Source organism: Tetranychus urticae, chromosome 2 (genome assembly GCF_039701765.1).
Source record: "Tetranychus urticae isolate SD_2017Ah chromosome 2, NJAU_TeUrti_SD_1.0, whole genome shotgun sequence".
Lineage (NCBI taxonomy): Eukaryota > Metazoa > Arthropoda > Arachnida > Trombidiformes > Tetranychidae > Tetranychus > Tetranychus urticae.
Genome location: NC_142959.1, coordinates 29,022,397 through 29,043,991, shown reverse-complemented (window position 1 = coordinate 29,043,991; position 21,595 = coordinate 29,022,397). Strand labels below are relative to the sequence as shown.

Below are 21,595 nucleotides of genomic sequence, written 5' to 3'. Positions count from 1 at the left end.
AATAGGAACCGTTTGTTTAATGCAATATGTGCACTTATATTAGCATTTTACCGCAGCGAATTGAATGACAGATAAAAAAAATTTCACTTTTCATATTGCGATTATGAGCTATCGATTGGCATATGTTTCAGCAAAATCAGCGATGAAAAGTTCTGACATGTCCCTTGTAAGTGACCAAAATGGATAAAAAGCCAAAATCTATTATTAAAAATGCTCCTAAAATTGCAAAGAGGTAAGCTGAATCTATGAATTTTTTGTTTAACTCAGTTTTCTTTATGTTTTTGCTTCAATTATTACCTTGTATTTTTACCTGCAGCAAAAGATTCAAGCTATGTGGATGTGAATCCAGACTTACCATTAAGTTAAAAGACATTTACCTTGGTCTATCCAACAACAACAAAAAAATGGTTCAAGATCTAACAGCTTTAACAATGAAGAAATGTTTTATATCACTTCGCGATTCATGCCGCTGTTAAATCATTGGAACTGTTTGCACAGAGAAAAGAAGAAATAAAAAAGCTGTTAGAAGATAATGTAGCTATTGGAATGCAGATGGGAAAACTTGGTGAAATTTTGAACCAATCCTTGCAGTAATTGTCAGTTACAATTGAAACTACCATTGAAAAATAAGTTTTTTTTAACCATTTTAGCTTCTTTTACACCTTATGTCCACTGCATTTATTTAAATGTAGTTTTTAATCATTTTAGTAATTAAAATAGTACACTCTTTAGTATGTTTGTTCACTCATTGTGCCCACCTCGCGCCGCCCCCTTCATTTGCATATTAAAAAGTGGCTCGAAAGACGCCCTTTTTATACCACTGATGGGAATACAATTGAAGGTAAACTTGTTGATTAAAACAAAGATTAAAAATATTTTGATGTATTAATGGTGGATTTTGATGGTTGAAAAAGCAAAAACAATAATGATCGGGGATTGCTTCTGGTTTTATTCATTTTCTTTTATACTTATCCTTAAGGATAATTTCCATAAATGGGCTCAATTTATTTTCACAAATTTGGGACACCGTGTTGCTCAAAATCAATTATAAGATTAAAATAAATCAATCTCATTCATAGATGAGAATCGTGTTTCTCATAATCACATAAGGTTTAATGTGATAAAAATAATAGAAGTTAGAAGGGTTAGAATAATTAGCAGAATTGAAAGGGTTATAATGATTGATTGAAAACGTGAATCCTTTAGTTTGTTTTATATACAGCTGCGAAAATGGAGTTAGACCTCGATACCATATCTTTGGCGCATTGTTTGGTATCCAAGCATACCGATAGTCAATTTTTTGAGATAAATTAAGTACAATCAACTTCGATTCAATGCTTTGAGCAATGAGTCTTGAGTTTATGTTGATTAGCAAAAATTTATCTCAAAAAATTGACTATCGGTATGCTTGGATACCAAACAATGCGCCAAAGATATGGTATCGAGGTCTAACTCCATTTTCGCAGCTGTATAAATGTATTGTAATCAAATTATGCAATATGCATTCTGAACTTGTTCCTCATCAAACAAATGCATCATCAATAAAATAATGAAGATACCACGGGGTCATTAGACTCACGCTCAATGCTAATCTCATTTTTGTTTCTATGGTTAATATGTCAATCAGATTGATTAAAGATCAATAAAAGTGTGGTATCTTGTGTATCTTGGTAAGGTTTTACTTTTACGGAGAAAGGCGTTAATATCAAACATATGAGAAGATTTCTTATATAACACACTTTAATCGGCCAATCAAAAAAAAGCCAAATCAAGTAAGTAAACATCTGAGGGTTAAACATTATTTTGGCTTAATTTATCTATTATTAATTAATTTAACATAATTTTTTCTTTATATTTCAGATTACTTGATGATCAAGTGGATTTTGGCAGTGACTGGCGATAAGCTCAACTATTAACTTGAACCTTTCACCAAGACTCAGATGCTAGAGATACTTATATTTAAAGCAAAATTCATTAAGATAGTCTCGTTTTTTTGAACCATTGGTCTCCTTCGGTAAGTTGGATTTCAAGCTTTTCCAGAATCTCTCGATCCTCTGTGTGTTTATATTTTTATCTTCTGGATTTAAGAAATTTTTTGAGTGGTTCACTTGTCCATGTTGATAACCCATTTTTGTTAACTCCAAATAGCCTCCCCAACAGTCAGTCATGATATGAGTTTCTGGTTTCACCCAGAACTTAATTAGTTCATTAAGTGTTTGTTTATTTCTTTTTTCCACTAATTCGAGAAAACAATTCCTACTTTCTCTCTCCAAGCCACCAACTATCCATATTCCATCTTCTTCATTTGATAATAGTCTTCCAACATTGTTTTTTCGTTTGAAGACTAGAGATTCATCGATCTCGACTATTTTGCCTGCACCACCAATTTCATTTCGATTGTCCATCCAATGTTTGATAGCAATTTCTCTTATATTTTTTCGTTTGCTTACAATTGTTTTCGGTGATTTACAGGTGAACATTGAAGTGTTTTTGTTGCCAGTTTCCGAACACCATAAAAAAATTATTGCCAGGTTTTCAAGTATTGATAAGTGACCTCTTTCAAACCAAGTTCCAGAGCTTGGTGATATTTTTTTCCACATTTACCACATGTATAAATATAATTGAACTTAGTTGTTTTACATTTGTTTTTCCTCATAACACCAGAACAGTTCACTGTCTTTAAACAGTTATATTCTTCGCCATTTGGAAGAAGTTTGAAGTTTTTTGCAAATGTAATTCCAGGTTCTTCATCTTCAGGTAATGTCATTTTTTGATTAAAATTGAATGGTGTTAAAGTAGTAAAAAAATTTTGGTCCCACATCACTATTGAATAAGATGAACATTTACTCGATTTACTCTACATTTACTAAATGTCTAAAAAGCATGTTTAACCCTTATCGCATCCTTTAACCCTTACACGTGATTTTCTGGTTTTCTGGTTCCATATTTTTGTTTATTTCATGTTTTACTTCTTTATTTTTCTTCTATTTCAGTGTTCACCAAAAACACCATTAAAAGGACTTCCACCATTGGATAAGTGTTTAAATGTCTTCTCATATGTTCATTTTGTGACGCCTTTCTCCGTAAAAGTAAAACCTTACCTGTATCTTTATTACTATTACTATTAATACTAATACTAACCTAATATTAACCTAATAATTACCTAAATATTATTGTTTAAATTTGGTCTCATTTTACAGCAACCCGTATAAGTCTTTTGGTTTTGAGCTTTTGAGGTTTAACCAATTCTAACTCTGGAGACTCTGACTCTGGAGACCCTGAATCATCAGCATTCGAGTCATCTTTATCCTCAACCACTTAAGTATTCATAACTTGGGTACCCTTGTTACTCGTCTTTGCATTTTGACTTTAGATTAGTGAAAAGTGAGCCTTTCCTGGTGAAAAAATTGTATGTTCATTACGAGTTGATCTGAAAATATAATAGTAGTTTTGTTTATACATTTGTTCCTAATATTTTGTGGTTAACTTTCTCTGTTCTCTCTCTTTTATATAACGTTATTTCATCGCAGCTAATGCGTCGCATGGAATCAGAGTATAAAAGAAAAACCATTCGTTGATCTAATTTTAAAATAAATATTTGATGTGTTTTATAAACGATAAGGATTATTTGAGCACAATAACTGGTGTATTTGGAAAAATATAACGAGAGAAAATAGTAGCTATAATTATGACGAAACATTAACAGGGAGTAAAATGAGTTTGTTGATGATGTTCCATGATGATTATCATTTATCTTTCGATAATGATGATAATCGTCATTATTATCATAATCATCACTCCAATTATGTAGATTCAATTTTTACAGAGAAAAATCCTTTTTTGTTTTATCATTCCAGTTCCACATGTTGATATTTTTTCATTAATACGAATTTCTTATCGCTTTGCACACCCTTAACAAAACAATTGACCTCAAAGTGCAATTGAAAACGAATTTAAGCTTTTCTCGAGTTTCTGGGTCTCAGCATTTTCTGCAAAAAAGTAAAACTTGAGGCTTATTCGCGACAATCATCATCTTTAATTCAATGTATTACTAACTTCTAATTTTCTTTAAATGTTAGGTGTTTAAATATTTTTAAATGAATCAGTTTGTCTGGAAATATCTTATCTGCTTTTGATGAAAATTCAACTTTCAGTTAATTAAATATATTTGTATTCTTTTTGTTCATTGATATGTTATTAAGTTTCAAGATTTGCTAGAAGTAAAGTTTTTCGGCTTGTTAAATCTCCATCTCATCATTGTCTACATTATTATCAATCCCAGTTCACAGTTTCCTACTTTCATCTTTATATTTCACTTTATTTTGCTCGTTTTATTTTTGATTGTGTTTCTCATCTCATAATCCTCTTATCGTTGTTAAATCATTTTCATCACATTCATTTCAGGAATGAAATGATTGTAAAAACCATTCTTTCTGTTTCTTTTCATGATTCTTTAGGTTTACATGTAAAATGAGCGATTGACAAAACAGTCGACTAATAAAAAATTATTTCATCTTCATCTTTATTATCTTCTTATTCAATGTTTGGATTGTTTCATTTGACATTGAATTTTCCTCTATTTGATAAGTAAACATTATCCACTAATGTGAATAGCATGGAGCCATTCAAGTGTCAATAAAAGATTATTCAATTTTAGGAATCGAGTCTAACAGGATAACTGGTGCCAGTATGTTGGTCCCCAGTTACAGAACTCACCTTTCTTTTGACTCCTGATCTAGCAGCGTATGTTTCCTGTCTATTGATGTATACTGAAGAATGAATGGAGACTCGATATCGAGAATTAGTCTGTTTTATAGTTTTTGTAGCTGCTGTCCACATCAGGTAAGAAAAAACAACTCTCTATTTTTGATTGAACAAAATTAACTTTTGATTGATTAAATGATTGATGGCAATTGATGGCAATAAACTATTGACCATGAAAATTTTTTACTAACAAGCAAAAGGTAAAAACTAATTTGATAAGACAATTTAAGTAAACCTTCAAGAAACCAACTTTTACAGAATCTCTTCGCCATTTGTTTCAGTGCACAATATAACCGTGTCGATCAGAGGTCAAATAACCTTTAGACCTTGGATAACCATCATGCTTCAAAAGCAAAAAATGAATGCTCATGAAATTTCCATGCTCGTTTCTTGAGTCAATAATTCTGGTTTCGAAGCTATACTCATTCAAAATCTTAAATGTACCAAATGAATAGTCTTTTGTTTCGTCATGATCAATATAAAGACTTTTTTCTGTAAAATTGAAGCACTATCGAATTCATAAAATCTTTTAAAAGATCTTTGATAATCTTGGTTAAGAATTAGATTTCTGTAACCAATCGCTATGCGCAAAATCGCCGATAAAAATTGAGACAATATTGTGTTTGTGTTAAAGCTCAGGAGTGCAATTGAATATAAATTAGATAACTTTTAAAGTATCAAAACCCAAATATTTTCTTCTTAAACAGTTTGTTATTTACAAAACGATAGTCTGGAACTGGTCTATTGGCATCAACAACAGAACCCTAAAGTTTTGAGCAACAAATTCACATTAAGTTTTACATTTCAAACGAAAACTCAGAACAAGTTGAATCTAAGTAATCACAAAATTCAATGTTAGGCTGTTCAGCAAATATCAAACCGTAAAAGAATCAAATTTTCTTCTAGAAATGTCTGTTCCATGAAAATTCTGGATGATCGTTATCGTTAACTGTTGCTATAATTAACATAAATTTCATGCAGTATTTAGGCATTTAGACATCAAATGTTTAGCTAAGCTAATTCAAGGTAACAAACTATTCCCCAGGCTATTGCAATGGGTAACACAAATTATGCAAAAATGTTTCATTTGTATTAATATATTGAATTACTGGAAGGATTAAAACAACAAAATCGTCAAATGATTGAACAGCGAAGAGGAACAGCGAAATGTTTCAAAAATGTTGAACAAAAAAGTTTAGTCAAATAATGAACCAATTTTGCATCTTTCTCTTCTTCTGGGTTCAAGCAAAGTTGAATTTGGAAATGGATGAAATTCCAAGGCAATGAATCAGGCTGATAGTGAATGACAAAACAACCCAACGGTATACAATAAACTGAAACGGTTGAGTTGCAAACAATTCGTGACAGTTTTACGATATAAATACAATGTAATGATTACTTTGATTGCTATCATTTTGTCTTTTGTCACTTTCAAAACTCCATGTTATCAACAAAAATCAACCAAGCAAAATGGTTAACCATTTGTTTATTTACATTTTTTTATTTTCTTTTCCATTTTTCGTTCATTCCATCTTCATCAACTTCATTCGTGTCTTTGTCTCAACTTTTACTGAGTTTTCCTTCATTTTACCTTTACTTTCTTTTCTTAGGTTATCACTATATTATTACAGTGTAATATTATTGTCATTATTGACAACTTTTCCTCATATTGTTATTACCATGTCTTTTTACCGACTTATCTGTGTAATAATGAGAATTGTGATGATAATAATAGCTTCCAAGACCATTAATACCATTAGAATATTGCATTTCATTGCTATTATTTACCCTTTCCTCCCATGATAATGCATTTTTAACTTCTTTTTTGCACTTCTGTTTAGTGAATCTATTAGGTAACCAAAAAAGTTTCTTAACATCTCTTTAGGTGCTCTACATTCCAGCTAATTTTTGTGATATCTTTTGGCTATTACTCGGCTCTCTAGCACGATTTTCCGCTTTTCCGTCCAAGAAAATATTTTGCAAGAATGATTAATAGTAGCATACAAAAGCCAGGGTTTACATCACCTTCAAGCCCCTTCCGTCTGTAGTTTTTCAAGAAGTTTTGACTACCCTGACTTTAGGAAGAAAATTCCAAACCTTCGATAGCGATATTAGCTCAAATTTTCAATTTCTGCTAGCCTGTTGAAATGTAAGGAAATCCCTTTAAATGTTCTCGAGGAGCTAAAAAAGCTTTGGACCTTTTTGGAAACTTGTTTCGTAGTGCATTTGTAGCGAAAATTTTGTAATTTATTGAAAAAATTTTCAGAGTGTAAACAGTGAATTGGGATCAGCATTGGGAAGTGTAAGAGTTAGACTTTCCGTTGCTCGAGATCGTTCATAGGATAAATTTCGTCTATTACAAAAAGATAAGTAGCTAAGAGTATTGTTTGAACGGGTTTGACCAAAATTTGACGTCGATGATAAATGCCAGTTATCAAAACCAAAAAGGTCTTCTAAGTCAGATAAATTTGACTCGAGGTCAGTATTGTACAAGGTTGAAGGTCGCGATCCTCGGCCAGCCTGATCGGCATTCAATGTCTCCAGATGTGGACCAAAATCATTTTTATGATGTTGATGCAAGTGGTGAGCCGTGATTGAAGGCAAAGCATCACCCATGACAGTCACATTAGAAGCATCAATATCATCATAAGACATGCGACTCTTGGGATCAAGCGAGACACTCGATCCTGGAGGTTGACTGTAGGTCCCTTTGCAGTGAGTAGCTGCTGATGCTGCTGCTACTGCTGCTGCCGATGAAGGTAAAGATGATGATGAACCATCGATGTACGAGGAAAGACTGTTTTGAGACTTGATTGGTGACCGATTAAGGTTCAACAACATGGGTTCACTAATGGTGGGTACCAGTCTAGGTGTAACCAAAGGTGGACCTACCAGTGATACTGTTTCGCACTCTTTGGGAAATAAAATTGACAATCCTCCTGCAATTAGGCACAAAAGTCCACACAGTCCAATCGGAATTGAGTTGTCCATGGTTTCACCCTGCATAAATAATGAACAATAAGAGGTTAAAATGCTGTTTAGTCATTATTTTCATTTACTTTTTCAAAGTCATTCGACTAATCAAATTTCAATTGAATTTCATTAAAACCTATTTTTGTGACAAAAGATCCGCTCAATATTGAATAATAATTTATTCATGAACAATTTCATCAAATTTAATCTTGTTTTTCGTCTTTTTTGTCGTTCAAATTATCCTAAATGTTTCAATTGGTAATGAAATAATTTGATTAAACTGGGCAAATAGTACAATCTATTGAATTGCAAGAAGAAAACCTCAAAATAATTCAACATAATTCATTTTCTATTGAATAATAAATAATATTAATGATGAAAAAGATTAAACAAGTAAACATTTCGTAATTGATTGATGAATTGTTTTCCATGTTCAACATTTAATTTGCCTCCAAATGGAAACTTAATATTTTCAAATTTACTCCATTTTAATCACAAAATAATTGAATGAAAATTTATTCTTTTCTCTCTTCATTTATCATTTTTCCCTCAAATTTCATTTCAAAACTGCTCAACTCTGAACAAATGAAACGTATGATAAAAAACGCAACAAAAAAATGTTATGATTCTCTTGAAATATTTTTCACTCCCAGTTGCAGCTTGTCTAAGTTGAGCATTTTGAAAGACAAAAAAACATTAAGCTAAAACAAGTTGAAAAGCAAAGAGAGAATAGCAGAATTAGGAATTTCTTTTTCACGCAAAATTCTGTAAACGAATAATTATTCACATTACAATCATTGTGAATATCTGACAAACTTGAGATTGAATTTTTCGAGAAAAAGTAGCAAAAAATTTTAATCAAAAAAGAAGAGAAAAAATGTTCCTTCATGATTGAACTTTGCAAATCTCTTTTTGTTCCCTCATGAAAATTTCAACTTGTTCTTTCTGATTTTTTATCTTCATATTATAAAATAATAATGAATGATGAATAAAAAAATGTGAGCTCATGTTGCATCTTGATGTGTGTTGATGGAACTTTGATTCAACATTTATAAATTAAATTTGAAAAAGTAAATAATTGACCTTAATTCTTGCAGTATAATTGTTCATCATAAACTGTTGATAATCTGATGATTTAAGGTGGGAAAGGATGAATGGTTAAATTGCGTTTATCAATCATGTTACACTGAACAGGGAGTGAAAATTAATGCAAAAAGTTGTTGATGCTCAAGAAAACTGATTAATATTATAAACAATTTTTGTTGCTATTTTTGTTTTGAAACAAAATTTTCTTTCAACCCTTTTCCATTCATCTCAAAGTTAACAAATTTACTAATGAAATTGTTATTTCACTTTTATAATTCTTTATCATAATTATTTTCTCACATCTTTTCGCCTTCATCTCCTTTATCCGAAACTAATGAGTTTCTCTTCTTGTTCATCTTCATCTTTTATGTGTGTGTGAATATGAGAGGATGAAAATTGAAAAACATTTCTCAAAATTAACAAACTTCGCATGATGAAGTAAACTTACCAGAATTGATAAATTGGGCGCTGCAAGTTTACCAATGATTCCAGCTGAATAAATAAGTGAAAATCCTGAAGCTCTGTGATGGAAGAAAAGGTTGAAATGAGTAAAATAAAAGATTGTTCAAACGATAACGTTCGTTACAAAAATAATGAAGTGTCAAATATTCAGATTGTTTACCAGTTCAACCCATTAAGCTTAGTCAACCAGATTCAATGTTTTAAACTGGTTGATTACTGACCTCTGAAGAAATTATTCTGACCATTTGTCTCTCTTCATTTTACAGTTTGTATTCACAGTTTATCCCTCGAAATGTTCCTTCATTCTCAATCGAAATTTTCTTTTCCTTTTGTATGAATAACTAATCGGCAGTAATAACTAATTTTCATGAGTAATTTCGGGTTTTGTCTAAACAATTTTAAGTTGTTCGAGAAGACGATAATATTCAATTATTCAATATTAATTAAAATTTTTCGCTCAAAAGTTTAAAAGATCCATTAAAAGGAATATTTTGTTATCACCTAAATTCGAATAGTGATTTATTGATAGACAATTTATCGAAACTCATTATTTCTTGATGCTCTACAGACTTCGTTTTCTGTAGTTTACTCATTAATCGAAGGTCTTTCAACTGTGAATCAGTTTTTCCAACCATTATCTGGTTAAGATTTGAGTTACATTTTCGAGCTTAGCTTGGTGACTAGAGTTTATTTAATCCTAACATTTTGACTGAAGGTCAATCAGAGTTCAAGTTTAGAGCAACTTGAGAAATTCAGTCTTTGACCAAGCTTGATCTGATCCTTTCATTCCATCAGCTTGTGGTACCTTTAATGGAGTTATTTTGTAATATTGTAACAAGAAACTTAACTAATGAGTTAATCTGATGACAAAAGTTAATAAGTGCTGATAAATATTTCATTTTATTTTTGATACAAAGTTGACTCTCTTTGTAGTTATTTTAAGAATTGACTTCAATTTAAAGACATCAATTGATTGAATTGAAGTTTCCTTTATGTTGAGTACATTGGCACTTGAAGTTGAACTAATCATGACCCAATTGAATTATTCAAGATGATTCATGAGTTTAATGTTACCTGATTTCTGTTGGTAAAGTTTTCATTGAGTGAAACCAGATGAATGTTGGTAAAATTTTTATCAAAGCTTCAGATCCACGAAAACATGTTGATGGAACCAAAAGTAAACGGAAATCAAACCAATCTGTTGAAATTCAATCATTAATTTAATGACACATAATAACATCAAAAGTACCAACATTATTGATTATATTAATGAAAAAATTGACTAAATATTTTATATTCAACTTTTACTCTTTCGTCCAAAGTCTTCATTTCCAGATTACAATAATTCATTATTCAAATGGTTTATTTATTGAGGTAAAATTTTCACAAATCACTAGCAATCAGAATAGGTTTGTAATGAATAATGGACAGAAAAAGGTAAGACTAACAATCCCTGATATTAAAGGGTAAAGGTAAAGTCAACTCTCTATTTAGATATCAGTGAATTTAATTTCCTTTTCCTGACATTTATTCATGCTAATATCGCAAAATGTATAATTTATCAAGATTAATTTCTTACCATATTCCGTGAGAATTGGCAAAGATTCTTGAAATGAGATTGCAATGATCATCAAGAAACCAGGTAAGATGAAGAGTGACGATTGAAGACCACGAGAACCGAATCTGGAAATGAAACAAAAATTTGATTAAACCTTATAACAGTCATGAGCAACAGTCACATTCAACTGGTTTACCATTCACTAATTGAATTTCATGGTGCAAAGCACATGCAATTGAATTAAAATTTCAAATCTCAACTGAATATTGAATGAGAAAATGTTTCTTCAACATTTTTACCTGCAATAATATATTCACGTGAAAAATGAATCAAAAGAAAAGTCAATTTTCAAACTTTAATTTCAAAATCAATACCCTTTAAGCAATATTTCAACATGTTTCATTCATCTTCTGATTAAATTCTGTACAGAATTGATTTTAAAAGAGCTTGGTTTTTCGAAAGAAAAAGTTTGATAACAATTGGACATTTGCATTTGCTTTTCCAGTTTAAATGTTTTTTTGTTTTACTTTCGTTACTTACCTGGCCACTAGAAAATAAATTATCGTTATCAGACCGAGATCCATGAGTCCACGATAAAAGTAGTCTGCATATTTAGTCTCATGGAATTGGAATATTTGGGAATCAAGAACGTCCATTGTCAGATGAGTGACAAATGAAAGGTACAAATTTGAGGCTAAACACCATCGAAGCCAAGGTGAAACCAGTTTACGTCTGACTGATGAACCCAATTTGACCTGAAAGTCTAACGTTTCAGGTTTATGTTCATCTGTAATTGGTGTAACTTTCCTTGTCAAAGACACGTTATTACCTTTACTTTGACCATAACCATTACTATTATTATTATCATTGGTATCATTAATATTATTACATTTGTGAATGTTATTCCGAGAATAACTGTTAACATGATTATTGTGATTGTTGTTGTTTATAAAATAGTTTGCTGCTGCTTCCAGGTAATCCCTTAGATTGGATGGAAGAGGTTTACCATTGCGTTTACCCAATTGTTGGAATAAACTTTCAGCTTCCAAACTTCGACCTTGCGTTAATGTCCATAAAGGTGATTCAGGTAAAACCCTGAAAAGAAAAGAAGAAAAAATCAAAAGCAAAAAAAGTTAAACAAAGTTACAAACATTATTCTGAAGCAAAAAAATTATGATGATAAGTAATGATATGCAGAGAGACCAAACAGTCAAGTGTACATAAATGTATTATCATGAATGTTTTTCATGTTTTTATTAGCTTCAATTTTCTCGTTACTTTTCATGAGAAAGGTACAAATGAAAACTCGAATTTGCATCCTTCAAAGGTTTAAGTTTACCATTCAACTCTTCCCTTTCAATTGAAACTTGTTTACATCTTTTTTCCTCTTTTCAATGTTTTTCCTTTTCTTCATGTTCTTCTTGTTCTTTATTCAATTTTACTTCGTTTTACTTCTTCTCACAACCACAGTGTTTCATAAGTTTGCTTAGTCGAGTTGATAACTTGCAACTTTATGCTTTCACTTGGATTGTTGATTTACAATTTGAAACACTTTAACCCTTTCCTTTACTCTTATTTTTATTCACGTCTTAAATGCTTTTCCAGTTCAACTTAACTTGCAAGTCTAATATGGTATAAATTAGCTCAACAGTTTTATTGTTTATTATTGTGATTTGCATATTCAATGGCAAGTCAGGGAAAAAAAGTAAAGACAAATTTAATCTCAATGTTGGCCCATTTAATGTGCACATTACACAATCAAATAATCAAATTATGATGATGAATTGCAAATCAATTTTAATTCAATTTGAAGCTCAATTCTCAACTCTGTCAACTTGTCTTTGTTAATCAAATCATTTCTTCTGTTGATTCAGTAATTTTTTTCCTTCTTCACCTCGTATCCATCCCATGTTATCTTGCTATTATTCATTGAATTTCAATGTTCAGATTGTTATCATTTATATTGCTTCTCAACTGATAACATGATGAAAGAAAGTTGTTAAATCTTTCACAAGTTGAACAAACATTTCAATCAAAAGCGTCATCATAAACAGATGATTGAAGATATAAAAGGATTAAAAGTAGGAAACATGAAAAGTCTCATGTAAAAGAGTCAATAATTGATTCTATTATGATATTACCATTGAATTGGAACAGTCCAAGTCAATGAGGTTCGGATGGAAACAAGATAAACATTGATTCATGATTCGATTAAAATGATGAATCCATTTAAATTGAATTATGTGTTTAATTGGTTCAAGTGATTTTCCAATCAATCAAATGATTCCATGAAAAGTAAAGTTGATCAACTGAATTTGTGTTTAATGTTAACCAGTTTAGGAACAATTTACTCTTTAAACTGAATTTCTTTAAATTAAAAGCTTTTGCTAATTCAAATCATCCAACTCTAATCAAGGGCTAATTAATTTTTTCATCAACTAATATTGTGATTGAAGCGGAGGTTTTTGCTAATTAGAAATGTTCATTTGGCATTTACTGAAATCATCATTTTCACAGATTCAAGTTTAAACTAATGGTAAATTAAACTCGAAATTGTTGACAATGATTAAGTCAATTACTTTTTTCATGTTAATTAAACTGCAGTTAGTCGAGAGTAGTTTCACTAATAGTTACAAATCAATTTTCATTTAACCTGCTCATTGTAATGCAAGTTTGCATATTTTTAGTGGAAAAATTATCTTTTCATAACAAACTCAATTTCAATTACTCATTTGATTAATGTACTTTCCAAATGGTAAAATCTGTGGACCCATTGAGAGGGTAAAGCTAATACAAATGAATTAAATGAATTTAAATGTACACTGGTCAATCAAACGTCATTTTGATCTAATTAGCGAGTTAAATTTTGTCAATATTATAGTGAATTTAAATAGTTGAAATGCTTTGCTTTAAGTATTGATCGTAAAAAGTAAATATTGTTTATCAAATTCAACGTTACTTTCGCTTAAAACTACGATTGAGACCAAAAATTTAAGTACTAAACTGTAGGTAAGCAAATCATTGAATGATATGAAGAGCAATGGTGGTTCAGTGGTAGAATGCTCGCCTGCCACGCGGGCGGCCCGGGTTCGATTCCCGGCCATTGCATATTTTTTATCTCACTCTTGGCTTTCACTTATCTTTTTGTTACCCAATTAGACATGAACCAAACTCACTGGTAATGTGTCATCGAGATGTAAAGAGTCGATTCGAGTGTTTACTCATCAAATTTTGTCATTCAACTCATTACTCAAAAAAAGACAAAAAAATGAATTTTTTATTCTACTCTGCTGCCATCTATTGTTACTTTTAAGAGAGTTTCTTTTACTATTCTTGCAGCTAATTTTTGCTAATAAAACCAAGAGTTTTTCATTTCTTTATTGAATCCCAGTCTTACTGTGTTTTCATATCAAAATCTTAACTTCTTGTTATTGTGAACTATCTAGATTATTCAAACCGGTTGGGTGAAAAGTTTTAAAAGCATGTAAATAATAGGCATTTATTGTTGGATTGGTAGTTTCAGGTTTTACTTTTTGTCATTGGTTATCAGGATAATTTGCAAGGATTGAGAGTAAAGTTGTCTTACCAAATACTTCCGATAAGAACAATTCCGGGAACGGAAACAGCTAGCTGAACATATCTCCAAGACTCAATTCCCCAAACAATCATGGGCAGAATCATGTAGCCGGTGACAATGGCAACTCCAGTCATGAGGGAAGCTTTAAATTGGTACATTTTTGGCATCATTTCAATGAGCAAAACATATGAACAGATTTGGACACCCTGAGAGGTAAATCGAGCATGAATGGGGAAAAGAAAAAGAAAAGAAAGCAAAACAAATTAGACCAATTCAATTATCATTGTATGAACCAGGGTAAGAAGAGAAAAAAGGAAGAAAGAAAAGTTTTGGAATAATATCTAAAATTATCATGAAAATGTTTGTGAATGCATGTAAACTGAACAATAGAGATTCAGAAAAGAGTCCGAAAAAAATCACAAAATCAACTTTGAGTGGGAAAAGGAAAGAATGCATTTGGTTGGAAATAAAGTCTTGAAAAATTTTTCATGATATTTGTTTCAAGGAAGCAAGTCTAGCTCATTGTTTTGGCCCCAATTATCATGAACAAAAAGTGAATGATTCAATCATCAAAAGATGAAATTATGAACAATGAAGAGAAATTTGGATTTCAAAAGATTCAAAGTAAATTGAAATAATTGAATTAACGACAAACAAACAAAATAAAAAAGTACAAAAGACTGTTTAAGTAAATAAAACTGAGCTCAATTGAACCTTCCGTGATTAGCTAATGATTTGCAAATGATTTGATGGATTAACAGCAATTTATATTGATTACATTAATGTATTCAAAGGTAAACTTACCGAGGTGAAAAATGCTTGCAGTGAAAATAGAATGGTGAAAAGTTGAAAGTCTTGAACAAAATGAATTATGAAAACAATGGGAACAAATAAATAAAAAGTTAACAATAAGATTGGTCGACGTCCGAATTTATCGGCGATCAATGATAATCCAATGGCTCCGGCAATGGTTGCTAAATTGAATGAATAGTAGATTAAAAGAGGTAACTCTTTGGATGAACAAACTAGATTCCATTCCATGATTATGTTGTGTTGTTCACCTAAAAAGGGTTTGTACTCGTACCCATGTAGACACTGAGTTGTGCCCTTTTTCGTGTTGTATGGATCAAGGTACATTTCACATGAGGAATACATTGTTCCACCAAAAGGATCGGTAACCTGAGGTATCCATTCATTGGCACTGAGTCCACCGGAGCGCAGAGCGGGAGGAATGAAACACCGATGGGGAGGACTGGATGAGTAAAATTTCCATAGGGAAGAGACAAGAGTACAGGGTATTTGAAGGAAACAGAGTAAAAATGCAATCAAAATCTGATAGCGACCAGGATTGCCCAAAATTAAAAGGAAATGGTCCCAAGATGAGGCAAGATTCATCTTGATTAATGATTTTCTTGGTGAAGCTTTAGATGAAAGTTTTTTGTTTCAAGCTGTGACAAATGTTGCGTATGGAAGGGTCTTCACTGAGATTACATTTGATGGGTAAAAGTTAGACTTGCTTAGGATGAAATATTCATGACTTATGGTCTAGCCAAAGTCACATAGATGTTGAGTAAAGGCGAGACTTTTTTACGGATAAAAGACCCAAATGGTAAGTAAATTTAATGAGGAAGAGTGTCACTTTTAGGTTGAAATATTCATACGGCTTAACCAGATTTCCAGGAATTTTGAGGGTTTGATTAAGTAACATGTAAGAGACGCTAATTGTGAGATAGTTTGATGGCTGTAAGTGGCTCTGTTAGGTTGAAAGGTTAATATGGTGTCATATCATGTCAGATGATCACCATTTCGATGCCAACTCTGATGATGTTTATAATGATGATTGATTGGCAAGACAATGGGTTAACACACAAAATTGACACAAAACGAACTATTCCGATTTTTTGAACTTTTTAGTTTTGTAAATCCAAATGGAATGTCAATTGTTAATTTCACTTCAATCAACACAATCATTCAAATCGATGTGTCGATAATGAATAAATATAAATCTAACGATGTCCATTGGTACTGCTTAGTAAAAATAAACTCATAATTGCAACTTTTACATTTCACGAAACACTTTTTCAAACTTTCACTTATCACAGTTACATGTTGGCATTGCAAATGTTTACAAATATTTGAAATTGAAGCTGCGATTCGTCGATTTGCACCCTTAACAGTTAGTCTATTTGATGGTCAATGTAAAAGTTTTGGTTTAAGACAAAAAGTGCAAACTGAGTGAAGGACAAAAAAAGTTTCATTTGACTGTTGATATTTCGGTTTGGTTGGTGTTGTTGTTGGTAGATGATGTTGATTAAGCTTTACGGTCTACTCACTGCCATGATTAGAGTGGAAACATTTGCGTGCCGATTGTAACACACTGTTACACACTTTGCCTCCCTCTTTCTCTTTCTCTCTCTATCTCTATCTTTCTCTCCCACTGACTAGAGATTGAGGTGGGAGAAGAGGATATCAGTTCAACATGATATCATAAACAACAGTTCATGAAAGCGTTTCCATTTCTCAAGACAATTTGGTTTCTTGTTTATCATTTGGCTACAAGTCAACGTAACTCAAATTTTTCCCGAGTTCAACATTAAAACAACTATTATTACATGGTAATCTGAATGAATCCGCTGTTGAAATCAGCCAAGCAAGAGGCAATTATGAAAGCAATTTACATTGAAAAGGCATAAAGGATGCAAAACTGTAAACAAAATCATTATTTCACATTTCTTTTCATCTTTTATTTATTCATCTTCATTTTCACAAAACAATTTCAAGATTTTGTTAAGGTGATGAAAAATGACATCATCATTAAGTTGGATCCAGTTGACAAAGTGGACACATTAATGTACATTAAAACGGTCTAATTTGTCAACAAATGAGAAAAAAGAAGCAACAAAAGTCGACAAAAAAAGCGCAGCGTAACCCTGAAACTGTGCCAATGGATTCACCCATTTAACCAGCTTTTGAATCTCAACTGAGCGTTTAAACTGTTGTAACATCTTTAGCCTTACATTGGTCTTGTCCCTTGAGGTCACACGGTTTCAAGGTTAACAGGGTCACCAAAAGACTGGTGCTTTTTCAATCAAAACTGGTAACTTGGTAATGGTAATTAAATTGAGTAACTTGTTGGTTAGAAGAGAGAGAAAAAAAGAAACCCAAAAAATGATTGTTACTTTCAAGTTGATTCTTGGTTCAATTGGGTTGATCAGGTGATCAAGATAAAGGTTTAGGGCAAAGAGGTTTATGAAGGAAAAATTGTCATTATTATCATTTTTGATGGAAATCATTGTCAAGATAAATATGAACGTCGAGTTGAAGTCGAGTTGAAGTCATTTTTTCGCTTCGCATTAGAAACCTCAATAATTTGGTTGTAAAGGTTACAGTAAACGGGTTACTTTTGTTTTAATTTATTTTCACCTTTTTTCATGTGATTTACTCTCTCCTTGATTACTTTTTGACTGGTTACTTGGTGACTACTGGAAACATCAGATTAACAATTGCAAGTGTTCAAGTGTTGATCAGGTCATAAGTTTGTTTCTTAATAGAGTAATATTGACATTAAACTCATCAAGTATTGACAGCGATTCGATCCAATAATCACCGGTAATTGTCAGGCCTGGGATCAAGCAATGGCAAAACTTGTTCGATTATTGATTGGTTCTGCTTTTTGTTTCATGAATTACTTGAATTCGTTTGTTTAAATTTACTTCAATTGTCTGTTAACAGGTTAACTTTTCAGGTTAATTTCAAAGGTTAACGATTTGTGTGAGAAAAAAGTTTAATTTTTTATTTCGTTTAATCACAATTACAGATGATCAATAACAATAAATTTAGATGTTCAAGTTTAAATTATATATTCAAATGAAAAGTGGCTCGTTTGACTGATTATTGATGAACACTTTGCTTATTTCGACAGTTATCATTTAATACTCGTTCGCGAATAGCCTCAAATGCAGAAGCGTTATCGACCCATCAAGCGAACAAGCTAGTTATGCTATTAAATATGCGTCTGATATAAATTATGGCGTTTTTGCGTTCCAAACTCAACATCGAATGGTTCATAAATTTCAGCAAGACATTCATATAATTTACTTACTTGTATCATCTTGTGGCAGTGCAATAGCCATTTTCAAATTGCCTCTACTTGACCCACAAGTTGATGAACCTCCAGTTCGCGAAGTTAAGCACGTTTGACATCTTACATATTAGATGCGTAGCTTTGTAGTTCAAGCTAGTTTTGCTTATAAAATTAAAGACTTCATTTCGATCAACTCAAATTCCAGAGTTAATTTTCTCACTTTTCTCACCTTGAGTAAGTTATTGGTGAAGATAAAGCTGTTGATTAACATGAAAGAACTTGCAGTTTCGGACTTGAAATGCGAAGTAAGAGCATGAAGTTGCCAATGAATCAGGATAAAACTCCATTTAAATATTTGCTTTGAAAATCGAGTGAAATTAAAGCTAAAACTTGATCGATTGATGAGTTTAAACTAACCTTACAATGCTTATACATTTATACTATCAAAGTAAAGCTGAAAAATTTACAAAACTGAAGCTCAAAATTAATAAGTTCGTGAATTGATGTCAACAATAAACAGGTCAATTCTTTGAGCAACGAGAAACATTAATTATCTAATTGAAAAATTGGGGCTAATTTGGAGTTATGACAATGTTTTCAAATGAAACGCATTGGGAAAAGCTATTACCATGAAATTCATACATTTCATGTCAAGGCAAAGGTAATTAATCTTGCTTGTCATTAATAGCTTACTCTTTACAAATGCAAGTTAACTTCGTGTTATTGTTGATAAAAATGAACTGAAATCTGATTTGATGATTCATGGCAATGATTACTAACCCAAAATTGATACAAAAAAGCAAGTCAATTATTCAACAAAATGATCAAATCTTTTTAATGAAAACCATTCAAGTTGCTCATTTAACTTGGATCAATCCTTTGATCATTGAAAGTGGATAAAATTTCGATTGTTCAACTTCTCACACTGAGTATCACGATAGTCGAAACCAATAATAGTCCAAAAGTTCAGAACAAATTAATCAACTTTTTCTTCTTTTTACTTCTTTTTCTCTCAATTTCTCTACAAATTTCAACTTCTCATTCAATATTAACCAACCTCTGATTCTCGTGTTTAATAACTCATTAACTTGCAACTGATATCATTCAGTATTCACTTTCATGGTGAGACAATTGTCGAAGTTGGTCGCGTCTTTCATGGCACAAGCGAGCATTGCCATTGAAGTTTTTATCAAACAGCCAATTCCATCAATCATTTTTTCCTTTCAAATCTTTTCACTTTTTAATTTCTCACCAATTAATCATCGTATCTTTATTATTCAAAGGGTTCAACACTTGCCATTACTTTACTCCAGACTATCATTGTTACCATGTTACATGAAATTGATGGTGTAAAGAGTGAAAGTGAAACTCAAAGGTTTATTAACTTTTCTTTCATCTCATTTCTTCGCTCAAGACTAAACCAGATTAAACTGTAACATTCAAGACTCACGTAGTTGAGATGCAATTTGCAAACTGATTACTTGCTATTAGATTACAAAGGTAGACGAAGCTGATCAACAAAGGAAAAGGCAGAGAGAAAAAACGATTTCAAGTTGTTCATTTCTGGTCATTCTGATATCTCATACTGATCCAGTCAATTCTTGCTGGTTAACTCTTCTAAATTCAATCAATTCAGTAGTTAATCAATAGGCAAAGAATAATCTAAGCAGTTATTTATTCTCACCTGAACATGGTTTAGTGTTCAATAAAATAATCATTGACTGACCATTAACTTGACAATCAAAGTTGCTTCCAGATTAATGATGTGAAACCAAAACCTTAATGTTAACCTTGATTGAATTTCAAATACCATCGAATCAGAGAGTTGGAAATGAATAAGATAAAGTGAAGATAAAGATGAGGATACCGATGATGAGAATGTCGTGTTTCTGTGTGTAAAAGAAGCCCTTCAACTTGATGTCACTTTTGGTCCAGTCAAATGTAACTCAGGTTAAAATATTAATGTCTTGTGGTCTAACCACACTCGTGGAAATGTTGATGAAGGTTCAGACTTTTTTTGCATATAAAAACTCAAATGGATCAGAATGATTCTATTGTCTTGCCAAACAGATAGACGTTGATCTAACCCAGATTTTTTACGAACAAAAGTCTCGAATGATAAGCAAATTTAATGGGACAGAGTGACACTGTTAGGTTGAAATATTCATAGCTTGTGCCTTGACCAGACTCACAAGTTGAAAGCCTGATGATAAGTCAAGTGATTGGCGAGAATGGCTTCAATGTAGCATCTCATGATACTATATCATATCACATTAAGCGATGATCATTTTAATATTAACTCAGATGGTAATTGACAAGAATATTGAAGATCGAAAGTTGGGATTTCTTGCACATTAAAGATCCAATTGTCAGCTAATTCAATGGTGACACTGTTATGATAAAATATTTATGACTTGTGGCCAGACTCATGAAGATTGGACAAAACTAAGATTTCACTGAAAAAAGCTCTAATAGCTTAATAACTAAGTTGAGTGAATCAAAAAGAGTTATTCTGTAAGGTTGGTCAAGTTCATGAATTATGGTACAATCAGATCTTTTGGAAACAATCAAACTTGACTTGCTTTTGATTGATGATCAAGTTGTTTAATCTTCAAAATAATAGTCTTTAACAATGATTGCAATGATTTAAAAGAGTTACTGAAAATAATGATTCTTAAAGAGTTGATAATATCTTGGCTTACCATTGCACTTGGTTGATGTTTTATAACTTGTAAATTGATTATGGAAAAAATTATCGCCCAAATGGTCAAATGGGACAATTAAAGATCGCAACCTTTTAATTTCATTATTGAACCTTTGTTTACCTTTTACTTTTGTTTTTGCTGGACCTTTCATTTCATTCAATACTTGCTCCAAATATATTTTCAACTGACTTTTATTTTTATTGCATTTATGAATGAAGTGAGAAAAGCAGGTTATCTTGAAATCTTAATTGTAAAATCAATGAGTTAATCAACCGTTGAGTCATTTACTTCATTGATTTCAAATGTTTTTGTTTCATATCATAAAAGCCGTTCAACATTTCTTATTGTTTATGGGTTTTAACAAGTAAATTACAATGAAATAGGAA

General features: G+C 31.6%; 1 protein-coding gene, 1 long non-coding RNA gene and 1 other non-coding gene across 3 annotated transcripts; 2 read left to right on the top strand and 1 right to left on the bottom strand.

Moving 5' to 3' along the window:
• Positions 1 to 1,615: 1,615 nt before the first annotated feature.
• LOC149094296 (uncharacterized) lies at positions 1,616 to 4,120 on the top strand. Its single transcript, XR_016199342.1, has 4 exons — positions 1,616 to 1,772; positions 1,861 to 2,014; positions 2,670 to 2,757; positions 2,994 to 4,120. It is a non-coding gene; the product is annotated as an uncharacterized LOC149094296 (long non-coding RNA).
• A 2,878-nt stretch (positions 4,121 to 6,998) lies between these two features.
• LOC107368175 (organic cation transporter protein-like) lies at positions 6,999 to 16,782 on the bottom strand. The gene is made up of 7 exons (XM_015935959.3): positions 15,225 to 16,782; positions 14,430 to 14,626; positions 11,384 to 11,938; positions 10,865 to 10,968; positions 10,360 to 10,483; positions 9,272 to 9,344; positions 6,999 to 7,764 (listed from the first exon to the last, which is right to left on the bottom strand). Exons 1-7 carry the CDS (start codon positions 15,813 to 15,815, stop codon positions 7,027 to 7,029), a joined length of 2,382 nt encoding a protein of 793 aa, XP_015791445.2. The 5' UTR covers positions 15,816 to 16,782; the 3' UTR covers positions 6,999 to 7,026.
• On the top strand, positions 13,881 to 13,951 carry TRNAG-GCC (transfer RNA glycine (anticodon GCC)). The gene has a single exon. It is a non-coding gene; the product is annotated as a tRNA-Gly (tRNA).
• Positions 16,783 to 21,595: the final 4,813 nt, after the last annotated feature.

What these genes read in the sequence shown, in the direction of transcription:
- LOC107368175 (XM_015935959.3), bottom strand. Translation starts at nt 15,815, where the DNA reads ATGAATCTTGCCTCATCTTGGGACCATTTCCTTTTAATTTTGGGCAAT. An exon ending in GCCAATTCTCACGGAATATG is followed by an intron (nt 10,484 to 10,864) that starts GTAAGAAATTAA and finishes GAATTTCAACAG; the next exon opens with ATTGGTTTGATTTCCGTTTA. An exon ending in CGCCCAATTTATCAATTCTG is followed by an intron (nt 7,765 to 9,271) that starts GTAAGTTTACTT and finishes TTATTTATGCAG; the next exon opens with GGTGAAACCATGGACAACTC.